The sequence below is a fragment of the Tyto alba genome, unplaced genomic scaffold, assembly GCF_018691265.1.
Source record: "Tyto alba isolate M040663 unplaced genomic scaffold, T.alba_DEE_v4.0 Super-Scaffold_19, whole genome shotgun sequence".
In the NCBI taxonomy this organism is placed as follows: Eukaryota; Metazoa; Chordata; class Aves; order Strigiformes; family Tytonidae; genus Tyto; species Tyto alba.
This window is the reverse complement of record NW_024881281.1, coordinates 2,424,643-2,444,334: the sequence shown is the minus strand read 5'-3', so window position 1 is coordinate 2,444,334 and position 19,692 is coordinate 2,424,643. Positions and strand designations below refer to the sequence as shown.

Below are 19,692 nucleotides of genomic sequence, written 5' to 3'. Positions count from 1 at the left end.
ATATGTATATCTTTCACTTTCCAAGAGTTCAGTAGGTCCCTGAAATATAAACTACTGGCTGAATTTTTGTGTTTTTTTTTTTTTCGCTTTGACTCCATCTGTCAGTGGATAAAGAGAAAATGCTGAAATCCCACATTTCTATTCTTCAGCGTAAGCTCAAGATAAGTTGTTTTGGAGAAATGGAGCAAATACTGGTTTTGGTGAAAGGTAGACATGCCGGGTCTGTAAGAATGGGTTGGCTCGCTGAAAGAACAAAAGTGGGGACAACAAATATTAACTGTTCCTTATACTTTGTAGAGCTGTGGAGAAGTTATACAAAGGTTGTGATCAATAAGAAAATAAACCTGAATAAAGCGAATCAGATAAAAAATCAAATGAGATGCTCCATGTGCTCCTAAGGCTGTTATCCCCAAACCTGCCTGGGTTATTAATGGAGCAGCAGCAGTGAGCTCTGCCCAGCAGCGGCCTGAACTTTTCAGCACAGTGCCTTGTCTGCTGCTAATAGACACAAAACTATATACAGCTTTTTAAATTCTGCTGAAATTTGTGCGTCTTTTCCAACTTGCGGCGATGTTTGAACTTGAATTTGTATTTTCTGTAGTCAGCTGTGCCTTATGTTCCTGGTCGTGGTGATGTTACTCTAGATGAATCGTCCGTGGACGTTCTCTGCGGCCAGGAGCTGGTGGCGTTGCGCCCGTGCACGGAACACAATTCCAGTATTCCTGGTGTTCAAGGAGGGTGCGTTATCCAAACGGAACCTTGGTTCCCCCATCGTACAGCATTTCCCTAGTGTCCCCTTTGAGGTCCCGCCAGAAGACCTGTTGGTTGGGCTCGTTCCCGCAGCGGTGAGCGTGGGCTGCGGCCGGGGCGGTGCGGGGCCGGCAGCCGGGGAGCGGAGCCGTGGTGCCTGACCCTGCTCGCGCCGGGCACGCCGCACCGGGGCCCCAGGGCAGGGCAGTTGTGCATTTTGGCTCTTGGGTATAAATTCAATGTAATGCGGATCAGTCCCTTTCTGTACCCTACCAGCAGTGCTCCTCGCCGCCTGCGTGGCATTACGCGGTGTGCTGCTTTGTGGCCGCTCTAGGGGTGCAGTTGTACCTCGAACTGGGGAATGGCAACTGCTGCCTGCACAGTGGTTCCCAGTCCTGCCTCTCCTTCTCCGTACTGAGTCCAGACTGCAGCATATTGGAGCATGTGCACCTTCTGTGTCCTTCAATGTGTGTTTTAAATGAGGTGCTGTGAAGAGGCCTTATTCAAAAGAAAGGCGTGGAAAGATGGAACAGGGGAGATGAGTGTGAACTACACGCGGAGTTTGCAGGAAGCAACTCACTGTCCGTAATCTTACTGTAGCCAGTTCCTTCAACTCAGAGTCAGTCTTTGGATAACTTCTATTACACATTGATTTGTTACTCCCTTAAGGTGTTCTGTGTCTCAGGTGCAGCTACCCAATGGTTGCTACTTAATTATATTTTATTGCAAAGCAGAGCTGAAAGGAGCACTTTTAAAACTTTGCAGGACTCGCCTAGGACTGCCCAGGGCTGGGTGTTTGGTGCGTTCCGGGAAATGAAGATGCTGACTTTTCTAAAATGTGCAGTCTAGTCCAAACACTTTGTCTGACCCAGAAATGTCTGTTTCTGGGGTGGAGATAGGTGCATTTGTAGGGAATGTACTGGTAAAGGACTGTGCTTCCACCTCCACCTGTGTGAACCTTTATAATAATTGCCTGAGCTGGGCTCTTGGTATACCAGGTTGGTTAACTGCTCCCGTGACAAATATCTGTGGCTTGTGACTAAACAGCACATTTGTGGACAAGGCCTCTTAAGGTTGTGATTAAGAATCCCACTTACATTCATTGCCAGCAGGAGACCTCCGAAGATGCTGTGTGTTTTCTGGTTTTACATTCTTGCATATTAAACGTTTCTGTATGAATGCTCCACACTGAATGTCTTTATTTTCTGTAGTATTTTGCTGAAAAGAGACTCAAGACAGAGGGAATGATTCTATTTAGTATCTATGTAGTGTACGTTTGTTTGTATGTTCTCAGTGTCTTTTATTAGAGGATTTTTTTCTGGGTTCTGTCACTCTAATTCCTGACCTTCAACACCAAAAAAATTACATTCTGTGCAACATCGAGGTGAGTCCTGTCGAAGAGGCTGATTAAGCACTGACTAATCTTGGATAAGATCAAGGCTGCTTTAGGTACGGGGGAAACCTGTTCCACTTCCTGTGAGCGGGGATGTGTCTGGCGAGGCGTCCTCCTCTCCGCTTGTGCCGCATGCTCCCTCTGACGGGCTCACCCTCCGCCTCGCTCCGCGGCTGCGCCTGGTTGTCATTTTACGCATCTGGTTAGAGAAAACATGTCAGATGAAATGTGCTTTATTGACACGGGCTCGGGATTTTTCAGAAGCCTGCGGGAATCAGCTGCCAATAATTCGCTCATAATTTTGTTATCGTCTCTATTCGTGGATCACTTCTAAAACTAAAAGGTAGCCATATGTACATCTGGAGATGATAATGCATTAATATAGAGCCGGGTAGGTGTCACAGGGGAGTGGGGGAGGAACTGAGGCATAGGCAGATTACACAGTTTCCAGAGGCATAGAGCAGTTACAGGATTAATTGGTGATAGGCAAGATCATGGACTTAAATATATTCTTGCTTTGAAGATTTTACTGGGAGCCTGCACAAATGTGTGACAGCAGAACCGGGTTTCAAGCCTGAGTAAATTATTGTGATCAGATCTAGCCCCCTTAAAACTGGTAGTTCATTTTAATTGAATTGTATTAGTCTAGACACTTTATGAATACAAAAAACACCGTGCTTGTCAATTCACACAGGGTTGAATTTGATTTAAATGGCTGGGGATGCAGGTGTCCCCAGATTTCACCTTTCCTCTCTGATCTAATGAAGAATGTATTCAACTCTTTTTGGGACTGAGCCAAAGGCTGTTGACATTAATGAAGACTTTTCTCTCGACTAAAATAAATGAATGAATCAGACCATTTTTTGTAGATTTTGTTGTAATGATCCTATGGTGTGGAGAGCTTTTGGTAAAAACTGGGGTCAGTAGGGTTATAAGCTCCCGGGCTCATGGGTGGCCATTCTGCATACGCGCCAGTGAGTGAAAGGGAAGAGATATGAAGGGAAAAGCTTTAGAAAAAGGCACAGGTCTCAGTTGTGGAGCTCTGTTGTTGTTTGTGGTTGTTTAGTTGGGTAATGGGGGTGTGTGATCTTTTGTGTGCGTGCACAATTTGGGCTGTGTGAGGTGCAAGAAAGTATTTTGTGGCTTGTCGTTATACTGTCTGTAAATTGCTGAGAAATTCTGTGTGGGAAGTAGTGGAGAAGTGCAGGATATTTATTTAACATGCAGGTTTTTTCAGAAAAAAAGCCCTCTTGCCCTTCCTCACTGAGTGCCAAGGCTTTTAGCTTGTGGTATTTAGTCTTTTTGAACAGAATTTTTGTCTGCTTCTCTTGTATAGATGTGGTAAAATTGAAATGCTCCCATTTTATAGGTTATCTCCATAGCCATATGTGCCGGACGCTATTGGCGTTTGAGGTTTATTTTAAAGCTGTCTTAAATTCTAGTGCAAGGAACACTAGGAGAGGCCGTTAGTTGTTGACCTGATACACCCGGACTCTGGGCTGTGGGATTATGCCACACTTTAAACACGTCAAATGGGTTTGCCAACACTTAAGTTTCCCAAGATAATTAATAGCTAATTAAATTGAGTTTAGCTAAATACTTGTGCATGTTAGTCTGCATACTCCACAAACAAGGTGCAGGGAAACAAAGGCTTGCAAAGCATCCAGGCAAGCATGTGCAAATGTCAGCTAACTCGGATTAATTGGCAATTGGTTACCTTGAGATGGAAACTCAGTGCTTGTCATGATAAATGTAATTAATGGCCTGGTATTATATGGGGAGGTCAGTCTACATGGGCTAATGTTCCCTTCTGGCCTTAATATCTAGATAACTATGAAATTTCACATTTCCTCTTCCTTTCTCATTCTTGCATATGTACTTGGGGATTCCTGCCTGGCAGAGATGGGAATGCATGCTGTCAGCTTCTTTACATTTACAGTAATGTAAAACATCAGTTTTTATAAATCTCATTTTTACAAGCCCCGTCCCCTCCCTGGTTTGGGCTGATATCAAAAGATGACGGTTGAGGCGAATCAGTAGAGCATGAACTTCATGGAAGTGTTTCTCTCTCTCTCCCTTCTCAGCTTTCCCCCTCCCCCAGTCCCCACTAATAAAATCTTTGAATACCAAGCCTTTTATTCTGTTGTTGCATCTAGTTATTTTCTTTACTTTTAGCAAACTCATCTGTGTCTGATCCTGTTGTCCTTACTGTCAAATGCAGTAATATTAGAGTGAAAGGGCTAAATTGAGTCCTTTCTGTAACTCTTCAGGAGTCAGCTGAACTGCTTGTGTGAAAGGGGTTTGCAGCATTGGCTCCTTTGTGCTGAAGGAATACAATTTTCCCCTCTGCAAAGGCTTTTGCATCATTTGCATTCCAATGGAACCAGCAAATTGGGCCTTCGGTATGGAGCAGACCTTTTTATTGCAATCAGCAGAAAAGTTGGCCTTTTTCATACTATCATTTGATAAAATTCCACAAACTAAGTGCTTTGGGAAGTGTGAAGAGAATGTTACTCCCATAATTTCCTAAAATAACCTGGACAGATTTACAACTGGTTTGTGCAAGGATTCAGCTGAAGGCTGTGAGAAATGTATACGTAACTACACCACCTCTAAAAAAATCAGATCACTCTCTGCTGGCAAAGGGCTTGCAGCTAGCCTATAATTTAGTCTAGGCTGGCTCTTAGGGCTTCTGTCTTACACTTACCAGTAGCCTTTTGTTTCTGTACCATCTTGGGTTTGGGGCACCAGGACGTAGAGGGGTGCAAATCTGAAGATAGCGAAAGGCCTGCCTGTGTCATATTGTTCCTCCTGCAGTTAGTTCCACAGCGGGAATTACAGAAAAGCTGTTGTCCAAAGCCCCATGTTTAAGATGCAATACCTGGAGGAATTCCTTCTGCCTCTTCCTGGCTGGTAACGTTGCTCTGCTGTTGGGAATATAGAGCAAGCTCCAAAAGTAATACTGACAGACTTCAGAATTATGATACACTGGAGCTCTGGTGTAATTCTTTGTTGAAGAAGTTAGAGGCCTAAAATGTTAAGGCTTATTGTTATTCTGAGTTGATAATCTCTGCCTTGCTTTAATAATTTTTCCTCATGCCTGGATAGCCTGCGAGTTGCACAATAATCACTCACACAGCTTTGTAATCAATGCCCAAAGTAATAGGATTCCGCTGGCCAACGGCAATTAATAAATTTGTGTCTTTTTTAAAACACTAGCAAGTCGGGCCTGAAATACGACTGACTGGCTTTCCTCATTTGCATATTTATTGCAGTGGAAAAATTCTTGCCGAATGATTGATGTTGAGCCTGCCTCTTGAATTCCAAACAGCACATTATTATGAAATGAAAAATGCCGGCCATACAGTTGATTAAAGTTGAAGACAGTGGAATCGGTGTTTTTTAAGATTGTGGGAGAATTAAAGGCATATTTTAATAGATGTTGACAAGAAGTGAACTAACAAAAGCAAAGCAAAGGATTTGCTTGAAAAGATTTAATCAAACGTGTTTCTTGGGGGATTAATTGCTGGGGATGACTAGTGCAAGTGGCTGGCTTGTGGATTTGAATGAGAAGTATTGTTCTCAGGCCAGTGTATTGAGTGCCATTTTGACCTGTAGTTTAACTCCTGTCCCACAGCCGTTTGAAAGGAGTGAAAATTTCCCCTCTTCATCTGAATGTTGGGATAAATGCGTGTACCTGAGAAAGATACTTTTCGTTACGTACCGCTATTAAAATGAAGGAGGTTTGATTCCTCTCCTTCTTTTTATTTGCACAAGGTGACGGGCGCGCTGGGCACTGCGCCCGCCCGGGCAGCGGTGACACGGTGACCCTCCCCGGTGGCAGGGGGAACTCTCCCGATATTTGGCAGCTCAGCTTTTGCTCTGCATGCCGTGGTTCAGACACCAGCGTTGTTCCAGCTTTTCCGTGCGAGCACTTCATTACAGCCTGTGGAGGGAGATGGAAAATCAAAAGCTTGCACGCCGATGATATTCCTGCGATGCCAGATCCTCAGATTTAATTGAGGGGGGAAAAAGCAGGTAATTTCCAGCTTTGGGGTAGGCTCTGAATTTCAGCCGTGTCCTGTGCGTGCGGTGTGTGGTGCCGGCACATCGCGGTAACGGTGGTTGTGTCTGTGGGCGGTGGGTCCCCAGGAGCAGGCGGGCACCGTTCTGCCGGGGAGCGCTGCCGCAGCAGGGCCCCGTCGCGCCCTGTAAGGGAGCGAAAACCCTGGGAGTTTTGCCCCACTTTTTAGGATTCCATCCCTGACGGGCGTACTCCGAATCTCCTGGCTGGATGCACCAGGGTCAGGTGGGGAGGAGCTTTGCCTGGCGGAGCAGTTTTGGGAATCTGCTCGGCTCTCTGTGAATACCTTTGAAAGCCTGGCCTTGAGGCACCGGCTTTTTTCCGTCGACTTAAAGCGTCGCTGCGTGAGGCCGCTCCCCGCCGCTCCGCGCCAGCTGCTGCTCTCCGCAGCTGCTTGGGAAGATGAAATGAGACCCCATTTTTAGAGGTCACGGAAAAGAGCGCAGCTATTTTTCTGCGCGGGAAGCTGCCTCGCTGTAGAACTGCTGACCTTACGGCGCTGGGCGAGCGCGGGAGCTGCCGTGCCTGCAAGTCCCCAGCGACGGCGGGGCTGGGGCTGGGGGGGCGCTGGGGGGGCACGGCTGCCCTCTGCGTGCCGGGGGGGAGAGCCCGGGAGGGGGGTCGGTACCCCGCAGCCGGGAGCCACCCCCCGTGGAGGGGGGATGCCAGCAGCACAGCCGGTTTGTCCGTAACCACTGGCATTGACAAAATTGATTTTTGTGGTTTGAGAGCAGTAGGACAGATTTCATCTCTGGTGGGTCTCCTGACACTTTGATACATGGCGGTGCTCTCCCTGAATGGAGCTAAATACTCCAGGGCTACTTTCTGACTGGGTGAAGGGATGTATAAAATGAGAACATATGAGAGAGTATTAACAGAAAGGCACACTTTGATTTACTGATACTGGCTCCCAGCTTTCTTGGTGGATTGATATGCTGTCTGCTGGATCTGGAACAACTTTTTCACTCCTATACACAAAATGAAGGGGCTCCCATGGACTCTTAAAAAGTGACTCTTACAAGTTAGCGTCTCACCACAGACACTCTGAGTCCCATCTAAGCTGGAAGTTATATTCATACCACGTTTGCTGTGTACTTGGAGCGGCTGCAGATGGATCCCACTCAGAATCTTTTTTTCTTTCCCAAAGGGCAGCTTTGAAAAGGTTTGACGGAAGGAAGGGTTGCATGTTGTCCTGGGGTTAGTTGGCATCTCCTACACACGGAGTATGAGTTGGTGCTTGGGGGATTTCAGTTGCTCTTACTGAAATGCCATAAAGGGATCCAGCTTCTTTTGTTTTTAAGGCAGTACTGAGCCACCTGTCCTCAAAAAACAGGTTGGACATGCAGAAATAACTCCTGGAAAAGGAGATTGTTTTGAGATTTCTTTCACTGATGATGTATGGCTCAGTGTTAAAGGTGTTAATTGTGACACCGATGTCGATACAATGGAATATTTACACCAGCACGTTGCACTGTAGATTATGAGAGATGCACCAAAATTGCCAGCAGAGAGTGGGAGAGAAGGGGTGGAAGAGGCACAGACTGGGGTTAACGGGGGTGATGGGCTGTGCCTGCAGTCAGGTTGGGAGAGTTCTCCATATCGCGACGCGCTGCCGGGTGCACTGGGCTGGGAAGGGGCATGGGGGGAGGTTGGAGCATCTGTAGTTGGCTGAACACAATAGAGCAACGCCCAGAAGTGATGCTGATGGCAGCGTTAGCGGAGTACAGTGGGAGTAAGCTGTTGGCATCAGCATCATCCTGTTGGTGAATGAGCGGCGGGAGGGTAGTCGTCGAACTTTTAACAGCGTTGGTTCAGCCTTGGCCGGTTTGTGGTGCTTGTGAAAACTATACCATCGATATCTTCTTGGTCCCAAAAGCTTTAGAAGCTAAAAATCATCAGTTCGTGGCAGGGGCAGGCCACAATGGTGACTGCGTGGTCAGGAGTGGCATTGCCTGTGCTCTTAGAGGTATTGCTGGCTTTGTTCTGTGAACAGAACGGGGAAGGGAGAAGGAGGTACAAACCTGATGGTTATCACATGTGAAAGCAGTGCGTTGGTTGCCTTAATGTACTGGTGTGCTTGAAAGCTTCATGTTTGTGACTCTCTTCTGTTTAATTGTCTGTTTCAGAGAAGGAGCAGCATTAAAAAAAAAAAAATGTGCTGGATGGGGGTAGGAGAGCAGGAGGGTTAGCGTCCAGCTTTCGTTCAGAATGACACAGTTCGCATCTGTGAAACAGTTCTGTTTTATGCTGCCTTCATTCATAAATGGATTCAGTCTTTTCCCCAAAGCAGACAGTGTAAAGGCAAATGAGGGCATTAAAGGGAAGAGAAGATGAAGAGGGAGAAGAAAATAGTCCCTTCTGGAATTAAACGTGAACTGTATCAGGCAGGGCTGGATGGGAAGAAGGCAGGGGAGGGTGACACTTGGCTTCTGAAGTTGAGTTTACAGCACACTTAAGCACCCAACAGTAACAATGAGAATGCCATCTGATAATGCTATTAAATACACAAGAACTGAAAACACAGAAATTACCCAGCTGTAAGAGGCTCATGATGAAGCCACTGTCTGGAATAATTAGCCCTCCCACCCGGTTAGACGCACGGTCATTGTCTTCCCCTGCCATCTCCTTCCCCTCAACTCCGAATAAAATTGCTCCCCATCCTCACTTCTGTTGGGGTCCGTATCTCATAGCCTGGGGGAGCTTGAGCCTGTCTTTATTCCTTGCTTTTTTGCCGTGGCCCTGCTATACCCCAGAAGAGCCAGAGTGCTCCTCCAGTTGTAATTGGCAGGATCAAAGCCGCCTGGGGTGCATTAGCTCTGCTGCTGGAGGATAGGCAGCGGGTAGAAAATAAACAGTTTCGGAAGCTCTGGGGACATTTAGCTGTGTTGCAGGCAGCGGGAAAGATTTTGCTGTTGTAAGCTGTGTGCTCAGGCTAGGGTGGGGGCACTTTCCTTTTGCGAGCAGTGCTTTAGCTGCAGACACATACAACAAATGCATTTTTAAGGGCTTTTGTCTGTTTGTCTCTTGGAATTGTTTTAATGCTAACACACGACTGTTTTACAAGTGCGGCAAACCTAATCCGTTAATAGGTTTGTATAGAAGAGTTCTCAGAACGTATTTATAATGAACCATAGGCTGTGGGAGGATGAGTCCAACAGCTGATCTGCAACAAAATCTTAAAGCATCTTCTCCTTGACATTCCTGTTACTGAGGTCAGGCTGTAATTTATCTGAAGATGGTGACAACTGAGCAGTATCACACTGGTAACATGCGGGAGATTGAGACCTCTGAATGTCTGGGCTGATTTCTGCTTGCACTGTCTCTGTCTGGCTGATGAAGATTTGCTGTTCACTCTATCCATGATCTCTGTGTCCTCCATTAAAGAAAAGGAAAAAAGAAAGAAATCGAGTGGCGAAAAGTTCTCTCCATTCTGTTGCTCTAACTACAAAGAAAAGAACAGGTTTGGGAGTTAAGCAAGGCAGCCCCACTGACTTCACGTCGGCGGAGGAGCTGGCAGAGGAGGTACCAGGGGAGGCTCTGGGGAACGTCCCACTGCCCAGCACTCCTCCTGCCCTTCGGACAAATCCAGGTGCTGTGTCAGCCAGGGTTACAGCTGCCCCGTGAGGATGCGTGTTCCGGGGGTGTGGGGGGGAAGCCGAGCCTGTGTGAACGTATCCTGCAAGAAAACAGATCCTGGAGCGGTGTGCTACCTTCCTTCAAGTGGTGCATTTTTTTCCCCTTTCTGTGGTGCCTCTTTGTAAACGTACAAGGCAATATACCAGTGTCGGGTAAATATAAATGAATCTGTGTAAAGTTCAGTTTAGGTTTTTGGATGGAAGCGTGCTAAGTGTTCTACCTGTAAGAGCTGACCCTGTGATTGATGTGTAGCAGAGTACAAAGGGAGAGTTTGTATAGGCCTAGACAAACACTTGTTTTATATCAGAGCGATCTGCAGGGAGGCTTGTTGGTTGCCACAAAAGAACTATTTTTGAAGAACAGATGCTGCAACAGTGTGCAGTTAACCCTTCCCATGGTCAGCTGCAACTGTGTGTCCTTGGAGAACATAAAATCATTGGAACAGAGATAGTTTCCTCTGCGTCTGCACAGATACAGGAAAATTGTCTGCTTCAAAAGCCTTTGGATATACAGCATCAGATCTACATTCAAGATTTGTGCCTGCAGATACCCTGGAAAGCAACTACTCATCCCTGTAAAACTAACCTTCACACCATGTATTGATCATTTTGTACAGCTCTCCACCCCAATCTTTTCTTCACTTTCTCTCTTTCTAAGGATCTCTGGGCCCGCTGTGCTGCTTTTCTGATCAGAATCTTCTCATTAAACTTGCCAGGTCATTGTTTAAGTTTCCCCCATTGATCAGATCTTGGTACATTTAATTTTACTTACAATCTAATTTCTTACACCTCCTGCGTGGCGAGCACAGCGGTAGTCACAGCCCTGCGGGAGTTTGGTTTCTCTTCTTGTCTTCCCTCCTTCTGCTCCCTATAACATGCACATTATGTACAAGAAAGAAGAGTCAGGGGTCAAGTTGAGATGGGATGTGCATATATACATTTTCCCTTGTGTTGTTTCCTGTTACTTCATATTATTCAACTGAAGCTGGCCTCTACGGCAGAACTTAACACAGGAGAGAAACGAGTGAGTCAGCAAAAAAGGTTGTTGTTGTATGCGTGTGCCATCAGACACTTCTGCACACAGTACTTGCTTCTTCAATATGTTAATCCTTTAGACTCTGCAGTCTGAATGTTTGTCGATGAAACGTTAGATGAGCATACTCCTGATATGCAGCCAGACAGATGTTTAGGAGGCAGTCCTGCCTCCTTTCCTCCCTTTTTAGGAAAGAAGTGTTCTTTCCCAGCATGATGGTGTTTGGCATTAACAGCTATAAATCAGTTTGAAGATAAAACCACATCTCTAACTGATTGGAGGAGAGCAGTTAATGGGACATGCAGTAGCTGTGGCAGAAATTCAGATTCAAGATGAGAAACTAAGCACTGCAAAGCTAAGTCTTCACCAGAAGCAAGGATCAGTGGCAGATTGTCACCTGTGTCTCGTTCTGCAGGTTGTAAAGCCCTGGAGACATTGCTGAAAGTATTAGTGGACCTTCAGGATGAGCTGCTTTATCAATACCCGGGCACAAGGCATCTGGTAGATGGAAAGCAATCAAAAACTGAGAGGTAAATACAAAATAAGACAAGACCTTTCTGAATCCTTTTGTCTTTAGCTCTCCAACAAACAGGGCGACGCACAGCCTTCCTGACCATGCTCACTCTGTTCTTCTCTCAGTTACTGCTGTATCTGAGTGACAGACACTCTGGCCAAATGACCCTTTGAATTCCTTCTGCCGGTGTGGGAAGTCTGTTTTGTAATCCTTCTGATAACAGAGGTGGGGCTAAACTCTGGGTCTTTTGCCATAAATATCACCATGGTGTGGAAAAAGAATGGGGGGTAGCGGGGGGGCCATTAAGAATTCACACGTTGCCTTTGAGAGGTGTAGGGTGTTTAGTCTGCGTATGTTTTGTTCTAGTGATGATGAAATCCCCAGCAGTAGCGATGAAGAGCAAGTGGATAAGGCACAGGAGAAGAGGAGGAGCCTCCCCAAACGAAAGCTAAAGATGGAGGACTACCCAGAATTCATCGCCAAGCGGTACGCTGACTTCAGGCCGTATCGGAACAACGTCTTGCAGAAGTGGCACGACAAGATAAAGCTGGCATCTGGCAAAATGGGCAAGGCAAGTCTTTGCTTCTGTATGCTGACATACTCGGTGTTTAGCAGAGATTTGTGGAACAAGTTGATTTGAAAGTTTCATAACATGGATGTTCCAAGTTAAGCCGAGAGTTACAGCAGTAAGAATTACATACACAAGTACACGCTTTTCCCCAAACTTCAAAGAGTTTTTCAAACTCAGCTCTCGAATTTCAAAGGCATAAGCTGTTCCCTTTTGTTTTAAGCAGACAGGCAGGAAAAAATGTTTCAGGCACAAATGGTTTTCTGAGTTTTGGGAAAAACTCTTGGATAGTAGTGGTGTTCTCCCAACCAGACATCTTATCATAGCCAGTCACCAGCAGCAAGTAAGCTCTATGAAAATGCCACTGTTGCTGATCAACAAGCTGTTTGTGTTTTATAACAGAACTAGGGGCTTCTGTGGTTCTCCTTCTCCATGAAGTGTACACTTTAATACAATGGGTAATCATTTCACCCAAAGATCCAGGGTCTCCTAACATCTGTGAGTTAGTATTAATCATTGAGAAATTCATCTGAACCAGAACAGCAAAGGCATTTTATTAAGCCAAGCGTCAGGTTGCCTCAGGTTGGGAAGGGAGAGAGAAACAAATAAAAAATCCTAGCAGAAATCCCTGCAATGATACCCAAACCCCCTCCTCTTGGAATGCTGTCTGCTTATCCACTGACATGGAAAGATAGAGGAACATTGCTGCCTTGAGGAAAAGCTTTCTGCATTATCTGACACTAGTTAATGTTGTTGCAGGGTTTCAGTGCCTTTGAGCGTTCAATCTTGACTCAGATTGATCATATTATGATGGACAAAGAGAGATTACTACGGAGGACACAGACCAAGCGATCAGTGTATACAGTGCTGGGAAAGCAGGAACAGGAATCTCATCCGGCCCCTGAATCTTTGCCTGAAAATTCGGTAAGGGTATTTTGTTTATATAACTCAGCCTGTAGTAGCAGTGAAACTCTCTGCAAAACAATTAATTTGAGCCTTTAGCAGGTAATATTCTTGTTTGTGAGAGATTTATGAAGGAGATATCTGAGTGTTGATTCCTGTAATGTAATGGCTAAGAAAAAGATACAGACATTTCAATTCCAGTTTTATGGTGTTTGCAGTATCTCCTGTGCCAGTTCTTGACAGAGGAAAATAAGGTTTGGTCTGTGATTGTGCCCCTCCTGTGATGTAGGAAGTGATGCTTGCTAAATTTGCTTTTTGAGGTACTGGCTACAAAACTTTGTTTTTACTCTGGAGCTTAGAATCTTTAACCCAGAAAGTCACTTCTAAAATCATACTGCATACAACCTACAGGATTTGTTAGTAGTAAGTCTGTTATTAATTTAGTATTTAAGAATGAATAAATACTCGATTCTGAGAGATCATGTAGAATTACTGCACTTGCAAGATATATTTTTGCCATTACATTAAGAATATCTGTAGTATTTTGCCAGAAAGACTTTGCACAGTCCTATTTATTTCCCAGTAAAGGTATCATAAATCTATTTTGTCATTGGCAGCGTTTCTGCTTTGCCTTTAAATGTATTCCTAGTCCTTAAAAGCTTGTTATGTCGGGAGCTTTTCTCCATTCCTTCATATCTTCAAGTGTGTTTACAAGCTGCTACATGTGATGTCATCAGAGTTAGGGAGAGAAATACGCACATATGAGCTTTCAGTATTTCCTTTGTGCTTCTAGGAAGTCCTCCCTCAGTCAGATTCCAACAGGCACCTGAAGGACATAGATGAGGAGATATTTGATGATGATGACTTTTATCACCAGGTAGGTGATGGTAAATCTGTGTTAGAATTACGGCTCCGGTTCGTTTTTAATACTTACAGAGATAATGCGGTTGGTTCTGTGCTCTAAAATTCTCTTACCAGTGAAACTCAGTTAGCTGTTTTAACATCCAAAATCGTGGTAGATACCTCAGAGGACTTTGCTCTCAGCTTTCAGTATAGGGCCATGTGGGCTTAAACTTGCATCGTGGGTGTAAACTTCCTGCCATTACTGGCACTGCTGTACTCGAGTGAGGCAGGGCTGCAGGATGTTGTTCTTGCTGGTGAACATTGCTACACAAGAGAAAAATTACTGAATTCTCTAAAGGTGACTGTTCTCTGTGGGCAGTCCCATTATGAAAAATGATTCTAGTAGATCCTCAAAAGCACCTAAGTTACTCTCGTCTCTACCTAAATCATCTCATCTACCTACTGAATGAAAAAGCTGCAGGGCTTCTCTAGCACTTTTCTTGGGGTTCTGCCAGCTTGGATTTAGGCCAGTTTTTATTTGCAAAATTCTTAGAAACAAGGAATCTGCACCCTGCGCATGGAGGCTGCAGCTTAGGGAAACCTTGTGTTGGTAATTTATTTAATAAATGACAACGCCAGCCTTATGAAATACTGAAATTGCCATTTGCTGAGGAGTATGATTCACTGTAAGTCCTTCCCTAATGCACAAAAAACTAGTTTTTCTCTGACAATCCACAGAGAGCTTTAACTTCAGGACTAAACGAGTATCATTATATCGTTAGAAAGGCAGAAATTTCTGGTCTGAATGGTTATCGGAGTGTCTAGTAAAGTGTTAGGGCAGTGGAAGAGAGCTGTTGCCACGTGACTGTGCTCTGATAACTGATTTAACCAGAAGCTTTTGAATACTTCCAAAATTTGGGGTTTCATATACAAAGCCAGGACTGAAGGGGAATAAAAAGATGTATTAAACTGGTAATTCTTACCTGTGTTTTATGGGTAAGAAATACTGAGAACTTTAATGCCGCCCTTTATTTTTCCCTTCCAAGAAGGTTTTCAACACACTTCCAACCTTACTACTGTAGATGTCCAAGAAAATTTTTGCAATAGACCTCACCTAGTGCAGAATTAGGACAATCTGAATATTTAATGTTTGTGAGCGATCTACTCAAGGCAGCCTGCCTCAGAGCCAGGATTGTATTCCAAGGTAGCTCCTCTCTAGACTGTGTGTTTATTGGAAGAGCACCTCTGCTAGTACTGCTCGGAATCGAGCAGCATCTCTTGGGCCCATGAAGATGCCAGGTTCATCTGTGTAGGCTCTGAAATGGCAACTGGAGAGTGCTCGTCTTGTTGGCAGCAGTGGTGGAAGAGGCCAAATCTGTAAGGCAGTGAGATTATACTGAGTTGGAATTTGGGGGCCAAGTGGACCAGAAGCCCAGCTTTGGGGGCCGAGTGGACCCTAAGAACACAGAACAAATTAAGTTAGTCTAACAAAATCATGAAGTGGTTGAGGAGAAATAGCTGTGATTGACAGTTCGTGGACCGGTGCAGAGAAGGTGCCTATTGGCCATGAGATGTAAAATTTTTAGAAGAAAAATAGCCATAGATGAATGGCCCGTCTTTCCTTCTAATAACTTTAACTTCGATAAATCGTGATTTCAGAAATATGACTAGTCACAGCTTAGCTTTTCCCCTCACTGGTTAATTGGGGTGCCGGGGTTAATCTAAATTAAAACTTAAACTAATAGAGGTCATTGAGGGAAGAGAATCACCTGAGTAAAACAAATGGGTCTGCCAGGCACAACTGTATCTTGGCCATTTCCCAAGAGGGAAGTGGCAGCAAATTGGAGTTGTTTCAGCATTCGGTAGAGGTGAAGGATGGGTGACACCGGTTTAATGTACGGCACCTCCGGAAGCGTTCCAGATTGCATTCCTTGCTGTACCAACTGCTGCCTCCCACGCGCAGTGAATAGGAGCAGGACCAGCCAACAACATCTGGCAGCACAGCAAGGAATGGGTGCAACTTTCGAAACCCCATAGACTCTAAATATGGTGCTTAGCCCTGTGGAGGCTTTAATCACTTACCACTCTTTGGCAGCGGGCTACGACAGCTTATCCTGGCCTCGTACATCACGCACAGACATCTGCTGAGCCGCGAGGCAGCTACACATTCATTTTCCTTTCTTGCTTGTTTTTTTTTTTGGTCTTTTTTTTTTTTTTTTTTTTTTTTTTTTTACATCCCTTCCTCCCTCCTTCTCTCCCTCCCTTCCACCCTTCTCCTCTCCTCCCGTCCCCGGTATGCTTCTTGGGCGAGATGATCTGTAAAGATTACTGCTTCTTTGTGTGCAAGTACTTGTGGGGATGCCAGCCCGTTGCCAGCCCCTGTGCAGCGCCTGTTCTGCTGACCTGGTTAATGTCTTCTGTTGAGTGGGATTTGGCAGAGCTGGGAGCTGAAGCCAATTCAGTGATAAGGCTAAAGAAAATGGCTGTATGTTTTCTGTCACCTCCCAATTAAATTGGTTTCATAAAGTGCTTTCCTTTATTTGTCAGGGTGGTAAGCTGAAGCTGAACATTGCATTCAGGAGGGGTAGAGTGCATTACAATAGAGTGCTGACAATACAGTGAATGTGTTTTCTTTCAGATGGGTCATAACTGTGCAGTGCTTTTGTGTGCGTGTGTGGATGTACATATATAAATAAAATGTAGAAAGGGAACTGGTTCTTCAGGAGTAATCGGCAGCAACGTCTCTGGTGGTCGGAGCTGAGGTTGCTCAGAAACTCTGACCTCTGTGCATAATACTTATTGCAAAGTATAGGTGTATGTTTCAATGGATGTTTTTTGCTTCGTATTTAAATTTATATCCAGACTTTTTTTAGTATTACTTTTGTTTTTCTAAGTAACATTTTGTAATGTTTAGTTTCTTTTGATTACTGCTTATGGTTTATTAAAGGTAAACATTCAGATAAAGGACATTGGAAACCAACTTCCTGAATATTTCAGTGTGAAATCAAGCAAGTAAAAGTGATCAAGATCTGATGAATGTGCACAAGTTAATGATAACGGAATAAGCAGCTATACCGTTTTGTTATAGATTATAGTACAAAACTCTTTAATGAATCTGTTTTTCCAGTGGAAGAGCAATTTTCTTGTTCAGGTCTTGGTATTCAGTGGAATTCACCATGTGGGGTTGGTGGAATTTTTATGACAATTCAGGATTTAACTCTGTTCTGTCTGTTCCTCTCACTTTGCCTTTTCTCATATTCTTCACTTGTTTTATAAGCAGTTATAATTTTTATTGTGGTGGCCCATGTTGAATGGTGATGTAAAGCTGAGCTGAATAATGCAAGTGAAATATTTTTATTTGGGTTACACTGGGTGGGAATAGTTAAACTGTTTCAGAAGGATCCTCATTACTGACAGCAGTGAGAGGCTAGACCCCTTTTTCTTTTCTTTTAAACTTTCCTTCAGACATGGTTTTAAGGGAAGAAGAAGGCTTTTTATTTTTAGAAGTCATATTTACGTAGAATTCATTACAGCTGATATTGCAGCATTAAGACTTAAAAATCCAGCCTGCTACCAGAGAGCTGCTGGTCTGACATGCTACAGTGGAGATTTTATTATTAGGTTGAAATACTCCTCTGGTAAAGAAGAGAGTGGAAATTGGTTTATTTCCGACAGGAATTAGGTTAGTGTTCATATGCTAAGCGTTCCACTGGTAGCAGCTCTTCCCAGAACAAATGTTCATCATTGATGGCAGCAGGTATGCCTAAGGAGAATTAGGAATATACATAATCCTTTTTTTTTTCCTCCGCTCTCCTGCCCCCTCCTCCCCCTGATTTTGGTTATGTTGTACGCCATCACATTTTATAACAACCTGCCATCATCGGTCTTGTCTGTGATCACCACGGCTTCAGAAGCTGAGCAGAGCCAAAGGGGATGGGGAGCGTTTAAGGAAACACCGAAGACTGCAGGGAGGGAGGGAGGGCAGCAGCTTGCCAGGCAGGACTGCCGGCCGGTTGGAGGGGACTGTCACCCCTCCGCTGCTGCGTGACGTTGAGATGAACTGTTACCGCCTGGGATTTACTCCCCGGGTGAGCATGCTTGAATAGCGAGCAAGAAGGCTTGCTCCCTTCCTTCTCTACCCCCTGCTTTCTTAGGAAAGGAGTTGATGATCCTGTAAAAAAAAACGTTTAATTGTAGGACTTGTAACTTTCTTTATTGCTGTCCGTTGTGGGGACACCCCACCCTTGCACACTCGGTGTGCCACGTGCACAAGTGAGCAAGAAATCTCACTAACTTCCTTCTTCCTAGCTTAGTGTTCAGAACGCCTGCTTCAATCCGAGTAACCACAAAATAAACTCACAAGTCTGAATCTCTTGGTAAGACACTTCTAGCTCAATTTGTTTCTCTTCTGAGTTGTACCTGTGCCTAAATCACACCATATGGCTTTTTAGAGAACTTTATCTGATGGGGTAAATTTTCCCTCACGTCCTAAGCAAGAGTCGGCCTAACTCAGTTTCCTGGGCACATACTGTGGTTTTCTGTCCCAGGTATTTGATAATGCCATAAACAAGTAATTACTAATCCAGTGAACTATTAAAAGTCGATAATGGTGAAGAATAGAGAGAAGACTGGCTTTCTGACAAGCTGGTTTACCTTAATTAAACTGGTGAGTGATTAATACGGACAGCCGATCTTGTGGCTTTAATTAGATGCATTTAGAGTTTTGTGTGAATAAGAGATGTCTCGAACCATCCCACAGGTTAATGGCAATACAATACTCTTATCGCAGGCATGTATCTTTCAAATGGCTGGGTAGATGGTTAATAACACGTTTTAAAGCTTGATTTGAAACTTCTCTTAATGGGTTATTAGAAAATACGCAAGTCAATGCCTGTTTTATACAAAACTGAATTTTAATAAAATGTTTTTTAGAAAGAGACTGTCCAGTGATTTCGTCTTGCAGTTTAGGTTTTTGCATTATAAACAGATTACAGAACATTAAGTTTTAAAGAAGTGTTTCAAGGGGATTTAAAAATAATATTTGAGCTGCAGTCTAAATTTTCTCTGGTGTTCCTAGAAGTCCAAATGGTGCTACATTACTACTGTGTGGGAGCTTCAAAGAGGACAAGAAACAGCAGAGTGCAGTGTGAAATGTATGCTGACTGAGTCCTGGACTAGAAGCAACCTGTTCATAATTTGTGCTGTTTTAAGTAATTGTATGCTGTATAAAAATGAAAAAGAAGGAAAGATTCTTGTGATTTACCATGTCTCTTCAAAGACTGAAGGAGAAAGTAATTAAATTAGAAAGTATTGAAATTACATTGATAAAGTGCAGCTTTGTCAATTTTCCTTTCAGGGGTGACTTTGCATTTTCACCTGGAAAGAGGAAAAGCATTTGATGTTTGTAGTCTGACTTGCTTACTTGGGCTTGACAAGTTGTACTTAGCTTCTCCCCTTTTGTTTCCTACGGTGATTTTGTTTAAAAATAACTGCTTTCTGAAACTTAAAAGATAACTTAACACATTTTTTCATGTAACATGTCATGTTGGCTCTGTGAGGCAGGATGAAGGTAGTTTGCCTGAGCTTTTGAAAGGATTCTGTGCTTGAAGGTAGTGAAGTGACATAAGCAGACCTTCAGACCACAATAACTGTTTGCTTATCCTCTCTAACAAATGCACATGTAGCTAGAAAAGTCCACATAAGCAATTTGCAAGTATTTTAGAGTTCCTCACTAATAAGTGAGGAGAGACAGAGTGTTCTAGTAAAGGCAAGCAGTAAAGGTAATGCCTGAAGTCTGAATTTCTCACATTTTTCTCATTGTTTCAGAATCCACAGACAGTTGAATCTTTTCCTGTTTCTGTTGCTTTCAGCAAATGGCTAAGGTGGCAGAAGCGGTACGAGGTTCTGCTTTTCCATTGTTCTGCACAGTTGTTGTAAAAGGAAGGCTGTAGGCCCCCTTGTTTGATATT

The 19,692-nt window shown here is 44.1% G+C and overlaps 1 protein-coding gene across 1 annotated transcript in view; it reads left to right on the top strand.

Moving 5' to 3' along the window:
• The window catches only part of AATF (apoptosis antagonizing transcription factor), a 54,908-nt gene that overhangs the window by 9,409 nt on the left and 25,807 nt on the right, over positions 1–19,692 (top strand). Inside the window, exons 5-8 of the mRNA XM_042791601.1 lie at positions 11,311–11,425; positions 11,776–11,980; positions 12,737–12,901; positions 13,674–13,757. Coding sequence (XP_042647535.1) covers positions 11,311–11,425; positions 11,776–11,980; positions 12,737–12,901; positions 13,674–13,757 — 569 coding nt within the window. The remainder of the gene's footprint in view (positions 1–11,310; positions 11,426–11,775; positions 11,981–12,736; positions 12,902–13,673; positions 13,758–19,692) is intronic.